Genomic DNA, 21,497 nt, shown 5'->3' on the forward strand with positions numbered 1-21,497 from the left:
ATAGAGAGCAAAAAAGTGAAAGTGGAAAGCCACTATAATGTTAAGCGACTAGAAAACCCAAATATAAAAAAAGAGTTTGTAAATGAGTTCGAAGCATTTTTTTTTTTTGATAATACCACATGAGGGCACGGTGGAGCAGCAATGGCATGAAATTAAGAACCCTTTTATTGAAGCAAGCAGCAAAATTCTCGAATTCTCCAAAGGCAAAAGAAAAGATTGAATATCAGAATATCAGAAAATACATACATGGACGTTAATTGAACAACGCAGATAGGCTAAAGATGGGATAGAAACGTGAAAACGGGGGGTGCGAAATACCAAGCCCACCTGGAATACTCCAACTTGATAAAAGAGGTAAAAAAGCATATAGACGTGAGAAGAGAGCTTGAATAGATGAGCTCGCTAGTGAAGGAGAGAAAGCTGCTGCACCCGGCGACATGCGAACATTGATAACGTCTCGCGTCGGCTATGCGGCAAAGGCCCGGAGCCAAAGCTGCCTGTTAAAACGAAAACTGGACAGATCCTAACAGACAGACAAGACCAAGTCACGCGATGGGTTGAACACTATGAACAACTCTTAAAAGCTTCTCCTTTTCCCAACCAACCCATCCGGAAATCCAAGCAGCAATCGTAGTAATGAAATCTTACAAAGTTCCTGGGATGGACCAGATAACATCAGAAATGCTTAAAGCAAACTTGGAACAGCAGCAGTGCTACATAATTTGTTCGGGAAAATATGGAATACAGCATCATTCCCAAAATATTAGATGCAAGATATCATAGTTAAAGTTCCAAGGACAGGATATTTGACTTTGTGTAATAACTGCCCACGCTTAAATTGCTGTGTAAAATCATCTTAAACAAGATTAAAGATAAAATCAAAGCAACTTTAAGACGCCAACAAACACGCTTTCGCAGTCAGAAATCATGATTCGATCATATAGCTACTCTGCGCATTATCATCGAACAAATAAACGAGATGCCCGAATCGTTACACCTAGTCTTCGTTGATTATGCAAAAGCTTTTGATCGAATTAAACACGAATACATATGGTGCCTTACAACGAAAAGGAGTTCCTGCCAATATTGTCGTCTTAATAAAGGCGCAATACGAATCCTTCGAGTGCCGAATCACTCATAATGGAATCTTATCGGATGTCATCCAAGCTGGCACTGGCGTAAGACAGGGCTGCATTCTGTCGCCGCTTCTTTTCCTAGTTGACATTAATGAGATACTCACTACATCAATCGACAATGCAAGGAAAAGATGAATGCTATGGCAACCGATTTCAGTGGAATCTTGAAGTCCTAGATTTTGCTGATGGCATCGTTCTATTCTCTCCACGCAAATCGGATATGCAAAGCAAGTTGAATGATCTCCTAAAACACTCTAGTGCCGCTGGACTTAAAATCAATGCAAAGAAAACCAAACATTTGGCAGTACACACGAACATTGCTTTCTACAATTTTGGAGAGAAAAATATTGAAATGTAAACGTATTTACATACCTTGCAAGCCAATTCGCTGGGGAAAGCGGAGGTAAAAATGATGTATCTACAATAGGCCGGGTCGATTTGTGGGCAGCCAAAAAATCGCCCATTGCTCTGTGAAAATCATATTCTAGGGATCAAAATAAGAAACTTTGCCAAAGGAACCATACCTCTAAAACGAATTCTGATGTCCCCTAATTTGGGTCGAACTTTTTAGTTTCTTTTCTATAACTCACTTAAATGATTTTTTTCATTTACATATGTTCTGACTAAATAAACTTCTTAAGAGAAAAAATAGATATTATTATAAATAAATAAAAATAAAGAAAAAACATAGCCATTTAGCTGATTTTTTCATGTAAAGGCCAAAAATGGTGATATTTTGAAATGGGGGACATCAGAATTCATTTTAAAGGTATGGTTCCTTTGGCAAAGTTTCTTATTTTGATCCCTAGAATACGATTTTCACAGAGCAATGAGCGATTTTTAAATCGACCCGCCCTAATCTATAAGATTGCGAAAAGCACGAGGTGCATTTGCAAATCTTCGTCCGGCTTGGCAGTCCAAGCAAATGCATATTACAACAAAAATACAGATTTTTAATTCCAATGTTAAATCAGTTCGCTCTACGCCTGTGAATAATGATTCCTGTTTGCGGAAATTGTACGTAAACTTCAAGTGTTCGTGAACCGCTGCTTGAGACACATTCTGCGTATCTGGTGACCAGACAACTGGATATCTAAAACCTAATTGCATCGACGATGCCATCAAAAACCAATCACAACTAAAGTAAGAAAACGTAAATGGAGATGGATTGGCCTACCCTACGGAAAGGTGGCACTGAAAACAGCAGACAAGCGCTGGACTGGAACCCCCAAGAACAGATCAGAAAAGGCAGACCTAGGAGCTCTTGGCGACGGTGCATCGAAGAGGAATACAAAGCCGTGAACAAAACAATGACCAGGCATCAAGTGAAAAATATATCCGGGAATCGCACAAACTGGAAAAATTTTATTTTGGCCCCATGCTCCGCAACGGAGACTAAGCAATGATGATGATGATCCTTGTTACTCCATCCACCGTCAGATATATTTTTCCCCCTTCTCCTCCTTGTCCACCCTAGAAAAATAAAAATAATTTAACCATCTCATCTTTTAATCTCGTCATATATTCAATATATTACTATATAATACAATGAAACATGTAAAAATTAAGATCCTTTCAGGCTTCACTATTTTGGTTCAAAATACGACTCTTAACAATTATACATGAAAAACTTCATCAAATGAAATGTCCACCATGAGCACGCCTACAAACAAAATCCGCTTAACAGTCAAATAATGAATTCTTGAGAACATGAAATATCGTTGTTGAAGGTTGTTCAGCAACACTTTTTGGTACAGCAGCAATATTCTCAACAGAACATGCAGTTCTGTCAGCCAGTACTTTTTATTTCATTGACAGAACCAGTTTCTTGAAATTTTTTCACCAAAAATTGAATTCTTGACTAATTAGGATGGTTACTTCCACGAAAAAAATCTCAAATTTTGCAATATATTGTTCTGAAGGATCGACCATTTTCATAATAAGTTTTGTAATGAGAGTCCTATTTTAGATTTAACACCTTTGTACATGGATTCATTTTAAGGGGTAACACCACTGTACACGCGTAAAATAAACACAATTTTTAAAGAATTTTTTTGTATAGAAAAAAAGGGAAACTCTGATTTGGGAAGTTATTTCTTATATACTAAAATACAAAACTACAAAGTTTGATAGAAAAATTTTACAAAATGGCGGCATTGGAGACATTTTTGTAATGTGGTTTCTCTTGAAGGAGCTCCGCGGCACGCAGCACAGAGGGTGCAAATCTGGAACAAAGAAACATTTTTTTTCTTAATCTAGATAAGAATAGCTAGAGAAATACGTAGGGGATTTAAAAAATATTTATTTTTGTGGAATTAGCAAGCATTTGAAGGAGAAAAGTCTATTTTGGACTAAAAAAACGGCACTTAAATAATTATAACAATCGTTTAAATTAATCTATCGAAAATCCCCTACGCTCTTCTCTTATAAAGGTCATTACTATAGTGTTTTTCAGTAAGAGCGCTTCAACTTTTGAACTTTTTTGAATAAAACACAAACGGTTTGACTTTTTTAACTCATTTTTTTTTTATTATCGAGTTTGAACATATACATTTAAGTATGAAATTCGATTTCTTTTGCATGACCACCGCGTGCACGTTTTACGAAGTCCAATCGTTGAACCCAATTTTCGACCACTCTTTTGCATAAATCGGCCGAAATTCCAGCAATTTCGCGTTCAATATTGGCTCTGAGCTCACAAATCGTCGCCGGCTTGTTACTGTAGACCAATGACTTCACATAACCCCAAAACGGGACGGCTTGTTAAATGGGCCGTAAAATGGCCGTAATGCTCTTAAAGTAGCAGCAACAGAACGATTATTTTCATACAAAATTTGCACGGTTTGCAATCGTTGCTCAAGTGTGTAGCGTTCCATGATGAAATGTATACTAATGAAGCTTACAAATAACAAGCGAAAAATAAAAAATATTGCGTCGTTCGCCCTCCCTATCGGAAAAAAGTTGAAGCGCACCTATTGAATAACCCTATATATATAGACGGAGAGAAAACCTTGATTAAAAATATTTAAAATTGTTTGAGTTATGCTGCGTGCCAATTTCAGAAAACGTGTTTTGAGAAAAACCCATTTAAAATTTGGAAATGTGTAATACATACGAAAAAGAGGTTGTCTGTAAAGTCGGTTTACTGACGATAGTTTAACGTGATAACGTCATAAGAAAATACTGATTGAATGGTTGCATTTTCAAAAGAAAATTTTAATTTTATTTGTTTGATAGATATTTTGTATGGATATAGAGAATGAGTTAACATTAACATAACATAATATACTTTAACATAACATAACATAACATAACACAACACAACACAACACAACACAACATAACATAATATAACATAACATAACATAACATAACATAACAAAACATAACATAACATAACATAACACAACATAACATAACATAACATAACATAACATAACATAACATAACATAACATAACATAACATAACATAACATAACATAACATAACATAACATAACATAACATAACATAACATAACATAACATAACATAACATAACATAACATAACATAACATAACATAACATAACATAACATAACATAACATAACATAACATAACATAACATAACATAACATAACATAACATAACATAACATAACATAACATAACATAACATAACATAACATAACATAACATAACATAACATAACATAACATAACATAACATAACATAACATAACATAACATAACATAACATTACATTACATTACATTACATTACATTACATAACATAACAAATTACCCCGCATTAAAGCACTTATCAACTGCTTTCATTTGATACCCATATTGTACATACACAACCAAAGGTTACCCGGGTCCACGTTTTGACCTATATATCGAGACCCCAGTCACGGAGCGGCATGAAAAATACTCTGTACTAAAGCATTCACCAACAGCTTTCATTTGATAGCCATATTGTACATACACGTCCGAAGGTTACCCGGGTCCACGTTTTGACCTATATCTTGAGACCCTATCTACCAATAGGTGTTCAAGCTATACGGAAATCATCTTCAATACCTACTTAACAATGTGTGTAAGTTTGGTTTAATTCGGTTCAAAGACACGGCGGGTCCACGTTTTGGCATATATTTCGAGACCCTAGTCATCAATAGGTATGAAAACTACCCCGTATTAAAGCACTTATCAACAGCTTTCATTTGATACCCATGTTGTACATACACAACCAAAGGTTACCCGGGTCCACGTTTTGACCTATATCTCGAGACCCCAGCCACGGAGCGGCATGAAAAATATTCTGTACTAAAGCATTCACCAGCAGCTTCAATTTGATATCCATATTGTACAAACACATTCTAGGGTCCACGTTTTGGTCTCTATCTCGAGACCCTAGTCACGGAGCAGCATGAAAAATACTCTGAACTAAAGCATTCACCAACAGCTTCCATTTGATACCCATATTGTACAAACACATCCGAAGGTTACCCGGGTCCACGTTTTGACCTATATCTCGAGCCCTATTTCCAAAATAAAATATAATCCATGTTACTCGTGGATGATGTAGCTTTCGAATGGTGAAAGAATTTTTAAAATCGGTCCAGTAGTTTTGAGCCTATTCATTACAAACAAACAAAGTTTTCCTCTTTATAATATTAGTATAGACAACATATCTTATAAGGTATATGGTAAATATTACCATACATTTTTTCCTTCATATATAATAAAAAAATTAATAATTATAACATTAAAACAACAGGTATTATTAACAAACTTGGTTTTATTTTAAATTCTTCAAGTGAATCAAATTAATAATAATCAATAAGAAGGCATATGCAAATACAAATACGTGAATTTATATATGTACATTTGCGCATATACATACATACATATATACGCTCACTTAAGTAGGAGAGAGCAAGATGTCGAACGTTGCCGTTCGTTTGCTTTGTTTGCTTTGTCGTTCGTTCCGCCCTTTCGCTTGCAGTTCATTCAATGCAATGAGCAAGGTAACGGCAATGAGCAAGGTAACACTAATATGAGCAAGGTAACACTAATGAGCAAAATAACACTAATATGAGCAAGGTAACACTAATGAGCAAGGTAACTACATATGAGCAAGGTAACGACACATTTTTTCGTGCGTGCAGCCTGTTAAATCGAATTATAAGACGTTATCACGTCAAAAATTAAAAATGTTAATATTAAAATTTTTTTACTATTAATCTGCAATTTCTGCACCGTAAAAAAGTCCTTCTGTATTAATATATTCTTCTTCTTTTTCTTTTCTGGACGATTGAAGGTTGGAACGCGCCTCTTTTGCTCTATCTGTCAGTGACTGCTCAGCGTGCTGAATGCGCTTAGCGTCGCTTTCAAGACAAAAATTGTAAGAGTGTAACCCAATTTCCATTTCTAAAACCTTCACAATTCGTAATATATTTTGGAGTCCATCATTGAAATTGCATACGGCGATATCCGTTGCAATATTTAAGACTTTTTTGACACTAGAATAAGCTTTTGGAACTAAACTCCGCACAGCTGCGTTAAAGCTTTCATTACTATTTTACGTAAATCCTCCCAAGCCACGGTTTAATAAATCGTCTCTAGTAAGGTCGTCATAAATGGGTTTAATAACATAAAAAATTTGTTGTGAAAGAGGTAACTTATGATGGTAATCGGCTGCAAAAGCTGCGGCTTGCGCTTTTTTCCAGTTGCACGAAGTTTCTGAGCACTTGTCATGCTATGGATTCTCATCGGTTGAGAGCTTGTGAAATAAGGTTGCCCAAATTTAATTTTTCATTTTTTCCGCAGAGTCTGAATTTCGACGGATTGTTAAGCCATAGTAAATGGTTAATTCGTCAATTAGTTTCGAAGTTAATTTACCCTTTCCTCCAAGACCTTTTGTGTTTTTTTTTTAATTTCGTAACCGAGTGCCCATCCTCTTTTGCACATGGTCAATACATTCTTTCTTTTTTACTAAGAAATTTCCGTAAGGTTCTGCCTCGAGTATGCTTTTGAATGTTTTACTATCGCCGTCTCCAATATAGTTAGCGTATTTTAGTCCGTGCAAATCTTCAGAGCGCTTGAATATCTCAATTGCTGCGTCTACTTCCATTTTTCCAGATGAACCTTCGTGGTTCGCTTGACAATGATCAGTATGTGTTTTAATCCATTAATTGTACTCTGATGTCCCAGACTTAATTTTCCAGTACTCGCAAGCCTTACAATACTTGGATTTTAACTCAACATCAACGATTTTTCCTGTGTACCACCCAATTATGTGACGTTACTCCGAAAAGTGAAGAAAACCCACGTTTTCTCCAAGAACCATCTCCGGAAACAGTTATTCCTTCAAGTTCTTCGTTTCGAATACAAATTTCTTTCTCTTTCTCTGCTACTTTTTTCATACTAGCGTCTTTTACAGATCCAGTTGCGATGGAAATAGAATCTACTAATCTGTCGTAGAAAGATTGGAAAATTGGTCTTGGCAATTCCATGAAAGCGCAAAATTTCAGAACTCCATTTAGCCCTACTCCTAGTAGTCTCATAGCTAAATCTATTCTACGGTTGATTTCGTATCCTTTATTTATAAATTTACAACTTGGAATAACAACGTGTGGGCAATTAGGACAAGCAATTACTATCTTGAATCCTAAACCTCGAGGACTACTTTCATGAAAAACGATTTAAGAATCGCACGTTTTAAAACTGGACTGAACTGTATTGTGTCAGTGCTGTGCAGTGTCTTTGGACATGTTTGCTGGTAAAACTTTTCACTGTATAAGTAAGCGAATCCACTGAAGTTTCAATAATTTTAACGAGTTGTTCTGTCGTGTAAAAGTGTGCATTTGTCTATTTGACGAATGTGAAAGATGGCTTAAAAAAAGTACCGTTGAAGAATTATTCACTACTGACATCCAGGCATCACTTTTGGGAAACCCGTTACAATACCGCCAGTTAAAATTCTTTTAACATTTACATTTAATTTAGGTTTCATTATTTAAATACCATTTTGTCAAATATGAATAATCGGGAACATCAAAGAAAAATAAAATAAATTCACCTGCTCTGGACTATAACTCTGAAAAGTACAAAAACGAGAATACCCCTGAGTCAGAGCGCTGTAAAAGGTGTGAACTTGTTGACGCAGCTGTGCACGCTCGGTATATGTACATATGGAATCCCCGGGCGTATGAGCAACTAATGCAGAGCTGCTGGCCCTACTGCTGCTAACCCTGCTGCTCAACACATAGAGCAACGCATAAAAATAAGCAAACAATTATATATACTTATTTGTGTATGTATGTAAGTATTTGTAATGTGTTTATACATATGCGAAGCGCTAAAAAAAATAAAAATCGGACAAAACAGCATACGCTGTGGGCGCCCTAAACCGAAATGGCAAACAGCAAAACGACAAATAAATTGCTAGATAAACAAAAAGTAATGTCTCGGTGAATAAAAAGTGTTATGGGGTGTGTTTGTACATACTTTTTTTACCAAGTGTGCGTGTTTTTAGGTGTATGCATATAGGGATGTAAAAAGGTAAAACGCACTGTGTGCTAAACATTTCAATGAATCCTTGTTTTGTGCCAATGTGTTCACAAGCTTTTACATGTATGTTTGTGGCTTTTGCGTATTTAACACTCTGTATTATTTGAGTGGATTTGCGCAGAGCAAACGAGGAAGCCTATAAATAAATATACAAAGTGTATGTATAAGCCTGTCACAGGCACGTAACGGTGCCATATAAGCATATTTTAGTTAATTTGAGGCTGAATCCGTTATATCGGATTTATATTTTACATTATTCAATTAAATGTGTGCATATGTATGTTTGTAAAGAGGACCAAAAATGGTCAGTTTAAGCTAAAGGTTCCAAAAAGTAGAAAAATTTGAAAATTTTAATTATATGCGTTTACAACCGTTTACTGCATGGTAATAATAATAATAAATTGCGCTCACCCTATTTGACTGAGCTCCTCCTTCTATTTGTAAAGTTAGTATTATTCACCCTTTTCATTAATGGAGGGAGCTACTGTTTTATGTCACCTTTGAATGGCAGATGGTTTTTATGAGAAGCTTTTTCATGGTAAAAATAGTCTCAGAGCATTACCATTGCCTCCCGGGATTGGCAGAAAGAAAAACTTGTTCTACTATTTAGTGTTTTATGGTTGCATGATAGATGTATGTATATGTCGAGCCTTCCATCCCCGATATCTAACAATTCGTCGGTGGCTATTATGAACTTCACTTCGTTACCAAGACACTTTTTTCTTTGTATCACAAAAACTCCAATGATCCAAAGCGTAGTTTCGAATAATAAGTAGCAGATGCCTTTTACTCTTCATAGCCTACTTCATATATACACAAGAGTTTTTCTGCAAGTTTTTCTATTAAAAAAAAGTACTTAGATTACATTAGATTAGATTTGTGGGCGGTTGGATAAGTCCAAGCACTTAGTCAGTAGACCATTGTGCTACACCCGGACAGAAATAAGTAGAAATAAAAGCGATAGGAAAGATAAAAGGTGGATGGTAAAAACGGATAAATTGGTTTGAGGTCACTATTCCACAAATCTCTTGGATTCATTGATGAATTTTAAGCGATCCGGAAGAGGAAGAGTATGAACTTTGTCCATACCCAGTGTATCGCAACCCAATTTCCTAAGTCTGATTCTGGAAAATGCAGGATAGCTACAGAAAAAATGTTCTGCAGTGTCGTCATTCTCAAGGCAGGATAGCCATATCGGGCTGTCCACGACCCCCTTGGTAGCCATATGCTGACCACAGATGTTATGCTTTGTGATTACACCCACCAGTACTCTCAGGTCCTTCCTACTGAGTTTTAGGTGGAAGGTCGCTGTTTTCCTGTTTGGTTCTTTCACAAAGCACATGACTACTCTGCACGAGTTCAACTCAGACCAGCGACATCTGTGAGTAGACCTCATGAAGTCGTCAATCCATAGTTGAATCGATACGGAGTTGACACCTAGAAAGGGTTTGGCCTTTACATGGGAAAAGAAACTAAAAAGTTTGACCCAAATTGGGGGACATCAGAACTCGTTTTAGAGGTATGGTTCCTTCAGCAAAGTTTCTTATTTTGATCCCTAAAATATCATTTTCACAGAGCAATGGGCGATTTTTTTGCCTCCCAACAAATCAACCCGGCCTAAGATATATATATATATATATATATATATGTATATATATAATTATAATTGGCATTAAAACCTTTTTTGGGTATTTGACCGAGCTTCTTCTCCTATTTCTAGTGTGCGTCTTGATATTGTTCCACAAATGAAGGAACTATAGCTTTAAGTCGACTCCGAATAGCAAATGGTTTTTACGAGATGCTTTTCCATAGTAGAAATACACTCGGAGGTTTGCCATTGCCGAGTGGCGACAGATATTAAAAAAACTGTCCCTATCGCTTCTATCACGAGGTGTCGAACCCGTGAACTTTCGATTAGTAGTCACACACCAACCCATTCGGCTACGGATATCGCCAGTGATGCATGATGCAATCATTAAATGCACTGGCTTTTGCACTTTCATACATATATACAATACTATATATACATATAATATTGACAACTTAGAGGTAAATCATACCCGTTGACAAGGCATGTGAATGACTTAAATTCACCCCTACATATATGTACCTATGAATATGTTGATGTGAGATCCCCCTGAAGCACAAACTTCCATTGATGGTACCACTATTACATTGTCACAGTTGGCATTTGACCGGAAATTTGAGCTTTCGCACACAGCAGCTATTTTATGGCTTTTGATTAAAACAGACAAAAACATGTGTTGCTGTAATATACAAACATATATTAGATATATGTTAAAGGCAAATATATATTCAGTATATCAGTATATATACCACGATGTTAAGAAAAAACGTGAAACATTACAGCTGAATTATTAAAGATACCAACGACAAAATTTAAATTAAAAACTAGAAATGCAAAATAGCAACTTGAAAACATGTAAAATTCAAACTTCTTAAGCCGAATTCAAAAAACTTCAAAATTAGAAGTTCAAAGTCCAAAATTCCAATCTCAAAATTCACCATTCAAATTTGAGAAATAAAAAATAGAAACTAAAAACTAATATAGGAACGAAATAATAAAAACCAAGAACTATAAATTAAAAACACAAAATTCAATCAATAATTTAATATTCGGAATAAAAATGTTAAACTTTTGAAGTGAAAACTTCTTTAGAATCGTTGGGAGTGATTTGAGACTCGATGAAACGAAAAAGCGACACTACGAAGCGTTATATGTTGATATACGTATATGTGTGTGGCTGCGTACTGCTGAGCCACGCTAATATAGTGAGTATTGTAGTACGTATACTACACTGCCTATTACTTGCTTTGGAGTTTAGTTCAAGCGTCATACGTATGTATGTATGTACATAATGCCACGATGAGCGAGAAGGCATTATGTATACCTACACTACATATACCTAATACTTGCTTAGACCAAGCGTCCTACGAATGTTTGTGTGTATGTTAGTACGTCTGTGTAATATACGCGTTACGACGCTCATAATAGCAACGGCGTGTGCTGTATTGCGTTCGTATTTTTATATTCGTAAATATTTTCATTTTTAAATATTTACCGCAATTATGCCGAAAAATAATGCAGAAAAGTGTCGTGAATATCGACAAAAAAAAAAAAATAAAGGATACACCAGAAGTATCGCGTATACTTAGAAAAGATTACGATAAAGTTCCAATGATTTTAAGTGCCGATTTTAACGTAAATTTTGCATTGCACACAGCGGTTCCTTTAATTGACTTTCTCAATACAACATTCAATTTAAAAATGTGTAACAATCGCACTGAATTGACAACACGATCAAAAACAACAATTGACGCGGTATTTCAAAGATATGTTGACAACATCGAAACCAAAGCATTTGTACCATATTTTAGCTATCATAAGCCACTCGTATCATTTGTTGAAATTGAAAACATTGAGGAAAAATAATAATAAAATGAAGAAAATAAAATATGAACTTTGTAGCAAAATTTAATGAACCTATAATTATCCCGCTCCTAATGCTGCTTTCGTCTCATTCTCTCTCAGTGTGTTTTACGGAAGGTTTCACTTCTATCGCGTCTAACCGTTAGACTGGTATTTTTTTTCTCCCCTTTATTTATTACAGGCTGTTATATACCTATTAACAATATGTAATTTTTGTACAATTAATGTCTATTATGTTCTTTTACCAATGTAAGAAGAATCTGTTATAATTATTATTATTAAACTTAATACTCCCACTTTGAATACTTCTAACCTCTCTACAATTATTTGAGAATTTCGAATTATTTGCTTAACACAAATTGCTCCAAAACCAGCAACAACTTCAAAATTCCAAATTAGAAATTAATTTTAAAATTCAAAGTTCAATGTTCGAGGTTTTTATTTATAATTAATTTGTACTTAACAAAAGCTACTTCAAAACAGACACCGCAATTACTATAAAAATAATGAATGCACAACTGAAGATTTTAATTTGTGGCCAATAAAGCGAACAAGGCCATTGTTCAGCTCGCAATATCTAGCCGTGACGCTGCCTCATAAATTGATTGATTATTTGTATGTACGAATATGCGCATATGTCACTGAAGCCTAAGGTGCTTTCACCATACAAAGAATTTATGTGCCCGCACATATAGGTATATTATGTATTTATAAGCAATACCAATATTGTGTTTATAAGCGCATAGGGTGTATTCACTCAATCACCAACCGCCGCGCTGAAGCGCATATTTGAATTATTCGAATTAAATGGAAAGTTGTTGGGAGAGAAGTCGAGGTATGCGAGTACCACACCGCTGATAGTAATGGTAGTCAGCGAGTTCTAGGCATCTGTCTTATATGAATATGTATGCAAATACAAATACATATGCATGCAAATCACCACGGCCTATCAGCTTTGCTAGCAAGTGTGTCAAACGAACCTTCAGGCTGGCAGTTGTGCGCAGTTCCTGATGCGAGGTGCGATGGACTTCCGGAGGCGGAAAGCATTTTCTCTTTTCTTAATTTTTCTTTTGTTTGCTCTTCAATAATTTCATTCCCAGCTTTTCCGCTTTTTTCTGCTTTTCATGGTTTTGCATTGAGTGTTTGGCGCGCAACACAATTTATGGATCATTGGCAATTTGTCGAGAATGTGATTGATTTTTCTCCACTTTTTTCAACGATTATGATTTCTCTTCTATATTTTTGTGTGCTACAAAGCTAAGAATTTAAGTAAATGAGTATGAGTACATCCGCAGAAATGAAGTGAAGTTTGTAGAAATGAAGAAAATCTCATTTACAGAAGTGATTTAGAAATTATTTTGTGTAATCTATCAGATGGTCGCCGTCTCCACGTAGTAGTCAGGGGCTTAAATAAGATGGATAAAGAACTTAAAACTTAAAATAGCGATTGCTTCTTAGCAGACAGTGGAAATGTGTAACTCCGGTATTCTAATTAATGGCCTACATTTGTTGGGCAGCATCAAGAAGAGCACTACATTTTGAAAACTAATCTAAGGGTATGTGTAAAATGTGCATACAACAAGCTATTATCTTTTAGAAACTTTAATTGACCCGTCACCGAAAAATTCAAAAATAAATATTTTAGATAATGAGAAAATAAAAATAAAACCATCAATGGTCTGTAGTTACGAAAAAGTTGAAAGTAAGTTTTAACGAATGAAACTACATATATTTTGAAATAAACACGATTTTAGCTCTCTTATGGTTAATTTAAAAAATGATTATTTTTATCCTAAGAGGGTATTTTAACTCTAGAATGAAGGAAAGGTGGGTAGGTACAAGTGACAGTCGGTCTTTACACCAATGAGGGAAAATGATTTTAATTTTGAAAGTTGATCCTTTAATGTCAGAGGTTGCGAAAAATTAATTTATTAATTAAAAAATTAATTAATTAAATTAAAAATTAATTAATGAAATTAATCTCAAAAAAGTTAAAATAAAAGTAAAAAATAGGCTTTTGCTATCAAAACGTTTTGCGTGATTTTGAAATTTTATTCAAATGATTTATGGATAAGTTGGATGTAGAATTTTTTTTATCAGATACCGCAAAATTATTTTTTCATTTATTAGTGTTATTTTATTATAAATTAATATGTTATGCATTATTGTATTATCTTGATTTATTTAAATTGTTTTGGTAGAAATACGCAGAATAAAAAGATCAACCGGTCTCGATGAAGCAAAATAGAGAGTAACAGCTTACTTATTCATAAGTAACGCAGAATTATGTACATATTTATTTAGGTACTTCAAACTTCATATACGAAGGGGTTCAATAAGTACCCGCATTATTTGAATTTTTTTTGTTTTTCAACATAGTCGCCTTTTAGAAAGATACACTTCTCCTAACGCAACCATTTTTTTAACCCCTCCAAAAAATAGGATTTGTCGAACTCTCCAAAATACGTTTCTGTCGCGCGATGAACAACATTTTTTTCCCACGAGCATTTCTTTATATTAGGGAACAAGAAAAAGTCACAGGGAGCCAGATCAGGTGAATACGGGGGGTGCGCAGCAATTCATGCAGTTTGGCAACGATAACTCCGAACGAATGTGCTGGGGTGTTATCGTGGTGAAACAGCACCTTGTTTTTCGCCATTTCGTCTCTTTCAATTGTATGTGAAAATGGTACAATAACTCACTGTAGTATTGTCCAGTGATTCTTCTTTCTTTTCCTTAAAAATCCATGAGAATGACGCCATTCGCATCCCAAAAAATCGTCGCCATGACCTTTGCGGCTGATGGAACTGTTTTCGCCTTTTTTTTTGGAGCAGATTCAACGGGAAAAACAAACGGATCAGCAGACAGAGTAGACGTGTTTTTGGGTAGTTGCAGTTTAATCCGCATTTTTATTTAATCCATTGAGTGTTAAAGTTTCTTTTGTTCAGGTAAATCCAAATCATAATAAAGCTTAATAAAACTTCTTGAAATACTGCGACAAAACTTTGTTGTTTCACCTGTTTAATTGTTTGAGTTCACTAACATGCCAAAAATGTCAACATGAACCACGGCCTTGAACAAATTGTCACCATCCCCGCAAACGCCTTCAGTACAAAGTAAGTCTCTTAGTAGCGATGCATGAAGCGTTGCTCGCAATGCGTGGTTTGCGAAATTTGAGAGTCGCCTAGAATCACAAAAGTAGAGCGTCATTGAAGAGGTAACATTACGATTAAGAGAATCGAAAGAGCGAGTAATGGAGCGATTCAGTGAGTTGTCAGCGGATGTTATGAACTTGAAGTCGGCAGTTAAGCACATGGAAGAGCGCGTAAAAAAAACTGAACTGAAACCGAACACTAAATGTATATGAGAACAACGCAATATCATCAGATGTGATTGTTAATGGGTTGCCTATAAGGAAAGATGAGGACATTTTAAATGATTTCTCCAAGCTGTGCCAACGCTTCAAGTAAAACCAGCGCACATACGTTCTGCTTTCCGGTTACGACCAAACAATAAAAGCGTAGCTCCTATTATAATCAAATTGAGCTCTACTGCAGATCGCTCTCAACTGCTGAAAGCTGTAGCAAAATTCTGCTAAGTAATTATTTCTTCCTTGAATTCGAATTCAAGTATTTGAACTAAATTTAGAAAATTCGTTGGTTTTGGCATGAACAACAGCTGCATCTTCCAAATTTCACTGTTTCATTCGATTACACTATCAATAAACAATTTCTTTAAGAGGGCATTGCAATAGGTTTCAACTATTGAGAAATCAAATTATTTGTTTGAACATGCAATCGGCTATCACATCTTTCACAAGAATTTGTTGTTTGCATCAAGGCGAGCTGCGTTAAATCTACTAGAAATAGTAGCGATTGACCAAAACTGAAACTCTATTTCAAAGAATACCACCATTAGATCCTAAGTGCCGCCAAAAGACCGTTCCTAAGGGACCTTCCAGAACCGACTACTAAGGAACTCTCGAGTCCCGAAATATCCACTTACAAAAGTATATCGACACACTAGGGGTGATATTTCTGTTGAGGTTTTGTAGCAATATCTAAAATTACTATCTGATGTCCAACCGTTTTCGGATAATTCATATAAAGTATAGGCCATGTAAAATTTGCTTTTTGAATCGGCTATAAAAAAGAACCTAATCAATATTTTTTCAAACTTTTTTTTTTTATATTAAAGATTGAACATTGTCATTTATGAATAAAAAATAATATCGTTCAAATGACTGCCACGACTGGCTTTACTGTAACCGCGGCTCCTCGCTCATTTTCGAAAAAAAATGGCCCGATGATGCCGCTAGACCAAAAAACGCACCAAACAGTGACTCGTTGTGGATACATTTGATTCTCTACAGTAACGTGTGGATTTTCTTAGCCCCAAATCTGACAATTTTGCTTATTGACGTAGCTACCGATGTGAAAATGAGCTTCATCAGAAAAGATGATTTTTCGGTAAAAATGCTCATCTTCGGCCAAACGATTTTCTGCCCATTGAGCGAACCGAAAACGTATTGAATGATCATTATGCTTCAGTTCTTGCACCAATTGAACTTTGTAAGCCTTCATACCGAGGTCTTTATGCAAAATTCTCCTCAAATAAGTGCGTGAAATGTTAAATTCTTGAGAACGATGACGAGTTGAGGTTGTTGGATGTTCACGCACATTTTCGGCTACAGCAGCAATGTTTTCGGGTGTACGCACTTTAGGAGCACGTTCACGTGTTGTTATATCCATTAACGATCCACTTTCACGAACACGATTAACAAATTGATCCACAAACTGTCTTGTTGGCAAATCTTTTTTTTGGAATTTTTTTTCAAATTTCTCACAGTTTGAGCAGAAGACTCACCATTTTGGAAATAGGTTTTCAATATTTCCCAATTTTGGTTAAGCGTATAGCGTCCCATTTCGTAAATGTCAAACCTTTAAGTAAATTAAGAACACATTTAACATGTCATTTGTGTTACCATTCTCAAAAAAATAGATGATTCAAAAAGCAAATTTTACATGGCCCACCCTTTACAAACTTAACAATTTTTTCTTCACGAAGGTATGCATTTGTGGTAATATAAAATTCAGTCCACCGATAGATGCATTAATTTGAATGCAAGTGTGTTTTTGAATTTTCTGGTCTACTTAATACACATCGATTCCTATTTACGCTGCAAGTAAGCAAACGAATACGCATTTATATAAAAATATAGTACATAAAACAGCACCGACTGGTATTGAGCCATTATCAATCCCTCTTACGCACTTACAAACCTCTTTGAACGTGACATTCTGTTTCCATCTCGTTCCCGCTCTCGAGTTTTCTGGCTTCAATGTTAGTATATGCATTACTCATTTATTTTTTCTGCTTTTGTATTTTGCAGGCACACTGTATAAAATTGGCGATGTACTGCCACAGGATACCGGAAATTGCCTGCAATGTGTGTGCATAGATGGCTCGACGAGCGATGACACACCGCGCGTCACCTGCAGTCCGCACAATTGTCCGCCACTAGTGCTGCCCGATCTTTTCGATGCCACAGGATATTAAACAGCGAAACTGATGGTAGTGCAAACCAACCTACCAAACAACAACACACATAAGCCAACTCGTTTGGTGATTTACCATTAAATCACATACATGCATACACAGTGGACTGCAGCGAAATTACTAAAAATACAGCAGCGAGAAACTATCTAAAATTATCACTCCCCTGTTGGTGCTGGCAGTATCGATAACGACGCGCTCCGCTGGTAGTTCATCAATTGAAGCAATTCATGTCGCTGAACGTTGAAAGGTAAATTGCTTATAACATCAGGCATCGTGATTTATTGTCATTTTATCGATGGCGCGTGGGAAGGAATGCAAGGGCGGATTAGGTTTTAGCATTTAACAAACAATCAACTGTCTGCAGTAAACAGGGAAGAGCCAACAGCCAACAGCCAGCAGCTAGAACAGCTCGCTGCACCAACTGTTCGCAGTTGCATTTTCCACCTACAGTACTTTAAATGCCTTACCATATTCCGTTATATATTATACTATATGTATACTGTCACATACCTCGCAGGTCACCCAGCACCTTGGGGCGTAAACGTTTACTGCAGTTACAGCGCACAACCAAAACTTCAGTGCACGCTGGTGATTTTTTTCTATATGCAGACGCATGCACGGTGGGATTCATATTTATTTATACCAGAGTTAGTTAGTTTAAGTTTTGTTCTTATTTAATTTTTTTTTGTTTTTGTTTTTGTTGTTTGTAGGTCCCACAGATGGGTCTTCGGATATACGCGTATGCATGCCATGTTGTGCCATTTTATACTCTCACGCTTTGCTGATTTTGAAAATTATAGACACAACGTTAACTAACTGAGCTGCGTGGGGGCGCACATACAATCCTACAAAGCCACACGTGATGAATATAAGCGCGGGAGTGAGTGTACTAAATAATGACTATGAATTGGAATTACATTTTATAACCATAAATTGTGTGCACAACATAAGTATGGACAGAGGTTGGGCCACTACATGGATGAATATGAATATGCGAACACTGAGTTAGGAGAAATATAGTTGAATAAACCAACTTAAAGTTAAAAAAAAATTAAATAGGTAGATACCAGAAATCTTTCGACTTAAATAAAAATTTTAAATTCGGTAAATGTATATATACATATACATGTGCGTGCAAACATACATATATAATATACATACTTCAGTATTCTTAAAAATTAAGGAGGGAGCCTGGTTTATGAGGTCTAAAAATTGCCTCTCTTTGCGATTTTTTTTTTTTAAGGAAAAAATTAATTTAGCACTGCACAGTTTTTTCTATCTTTTAATAAACATTTAAAAAGTATAAACAATTTTTGTACTGGTTAAAATAAGTTGAAAAAAATGTTTAACATAGAAATTAGTAGAGCGCTGCAACGCTGGAGTTTCCAACTGGCGTACAAGATACAGCTCGTAATTATTATCTGAAGCAAACAATTCAAATGGATTTCTAATTATAATGATTTTTTATTCTAGATGAACTAAGAAAACTGAGAGAAATTTCAAAATTTCAACTTTTTGGAGGTTTTAAAGAAAAAAATGCCTTTCTATAAAACAAAAATTCACTTCAACTTGGTATAAAAATCTTGAAAAATTTTTTTTATCTATTTTGTTAGATCAAATAGAAGATAATTTAATACTGAAGGGAACAAGCTATGATTCATTTCAAAAGATTCATTCGTTTTTTTTCATTCATGTACGCCAATTCAAAGAAATCATAAAAATGAAAAGTCGAGAAAAGAAGATAATGTTTGTACTATAGCTGTCCGGTCCCAGCGTAACTACCTAACGCTCGCCTACCTTTGGCTTTGTATCTACGGAAATATTGAGAATTAGGCTCTGTAACTTTGTGTGAATATTCTGAAATATATTAGGAATCGATTACAATGAAAAAAAATTGATTTTGACCTTATAAACCAGGCTCCCCCCTTAAATTGCTTAAACTCCTTTGCTAAAATTTTTTTCTAGATTTTTCCAGTACCTTTGATTAAACATATTTTCCATTGGAACGAAAAACGAATGATTTTGTTTATATCAGATCTCAATACCAATCTTAGAGTCCTACAGAGTAGCTGTGCATTTCCATAATAAGGCAGAAGAAAATATTTAGATAGTAAGAGAAGGATACCGAAGCAAGGGATGGGTTTGGAAAAGAATTAAAATAGCCAACTATTTTATGTGCTTACGAGAGTATGCCTATAAACTCCCGAAATTAAGAACAACAAGAAACATCTTTCTTTCTGGCTAATATAGGAAATAGGCCGAGCGCCTTTTGCGATTTGCAGTGTGCGTCTTGTTCCTTTCCACAACAGGCGAGATGTACAGTTTTATGTTGCCTTCGAATGCCACACGCTTTTTTATGAGAAGCTTTTTATGGAAGAAATACACTCGGAGGTAGTCAGGCACAAATTCGGCTATAGCGGCTACCATTGGATAGCCAACTTAAATCCACGCCCACCAACGTTTTTGAGAAAATTAAAAATCATAAATTTCGCATATTCATTAAACTCTAATTTTTGAGTAAAAAAAAATTGAAGAAAACTAATCAAAGCTCAGCAACTGGCAACTCTTCCCCAACGATTCAAACTATCCACAACTGGTCTACTTCTGTTTACTGTTTAAAAAATCTGAAGAAATTAATCGGCGGCAAGAGATTTGGATGAATGAAAAGCGAGTCTATTGGCCGACGAGAACAAAACGAAGTACACCTTCTGTCGTCAAACAAACAGTCGGCGCACTTGCGTATCGGCACCCACGTCACTGACAATTAAATTTTCGAGGTTGTCAGAGACTTCGTTTATTTAAGAACCAGTATTAACACCGAGAATAATGTTAGCCTTGAAATCCGACGTAGAATCTCTGTTGCTAATAAATGCCACTTTGGACTAAGTAGGCAACTGAATAGTAAAGTCCTATCTCGATGAATAAAACCAACATTTTATAAAGGTCTCATCATGCCTGTCCTAACGTATGGCGAAGAAGCTTAGATGATGGCAATTTTTGACCTCTTCACGTTGGTAACGGCGACTATCGCAGACAATGGAACGATGAGCTGTATGAGCTTCACGACGACATAGATATTGTGCAGGGAATAAAGATCCAACGGCTACGTTGGCTAAGACATATCGTCCGAATGAAAACAAACGCGCCGGCTCTGAACATATACGATGCAGTACCAGCTGGTGGTAACAGAGGATGAGGAAAGCCTTCTCTACGTTGAAAGGATCAGGTGGGGAAGGACTTGGATTCACTTTGTGTTTCCAACTGGCGACGGTTAGCACGAGTAAGAAACGACTAGCGCCAATCAAGAAGAAGAAGAAGTGTTTTCAGATAAAACAAGGTTATATTTTTTCCGAACAGAATTCCCTTTATCCACCCTCAAAATTATGCAATCATTGCATATTAAAATATTTTGCATATAAAGGGTTTTTCAAATTTGAGCCTGGATGTCAGTAGTGAATAATTCCTAGACGAAACTTTTTTCTTATGTCATCTTTAACTTTTATCAAGTAGACAGGTTTTCAATTTTACACGATGCAACAACGCATTAAAAATATTTAACTTATTATGAAAATGGTCGATCTTTAAGGACAATATACCGCGAAATTCGTGATTTGTTTGGTGGAAATAATCGTCCGAATGAGTCGACAATTCAAATGTTGGTGAGAAATTTTAAGGAACTGGTCCGTTGAGGATAGAAGAAGGACGGCAGACCAAAAACTGGGCGTTCTGTTGAGAATATTGCTGCATCCAAGAATAGACTGTTTGGCAGATTTGGCATAAGAATTTGCATTTGTATCCT

At 35.7% G+C, this 21,497-nt stretch overlaps 1 protein-coding gene across 2 annotated transcripts in view; it reads left to right on the forward strand.

Annotated features, from left to right (window-relative positions):
* LOC128867727 (hybrid signal transduction histidine kinase L) overlaps positions 1-17,827 on the forward strand; it is a 140,033-nt gene extending 122,206 nt beyond the window's left edge. For both annotated transcript variants that reach the window (XM_054109181.1, XM_054109180.1), the window contains exon 7: positions 17,532-17,827. In XM_054109181.1, the coding sequence (XP_053965156.1) occupies positions 17,532-17,698 (167 nt within the window). In that variant the 3' untranslated portion in view covers positions 17,699-17,827. The remainder of the gene's footprint in view (positions 1-17,531) is intronic.
* Positions 17,828-21,497: the final 3,670 nt, after the last annotated feature.

Source organism: Anastrepha ludens, chromosome 6 (genome assembly GCF_028408465.1).
Source record: "Anastrepha ludens isolate Willacy chromosome 6, idAnaLude1.1, whole genome shotgun sequence".
Lineage (NCBI taxonomy): Eukaryota > Metazoa > Arthropoda > Insecta > Diptera > Tephritidae > Anastrepha > Anastrepha ludens.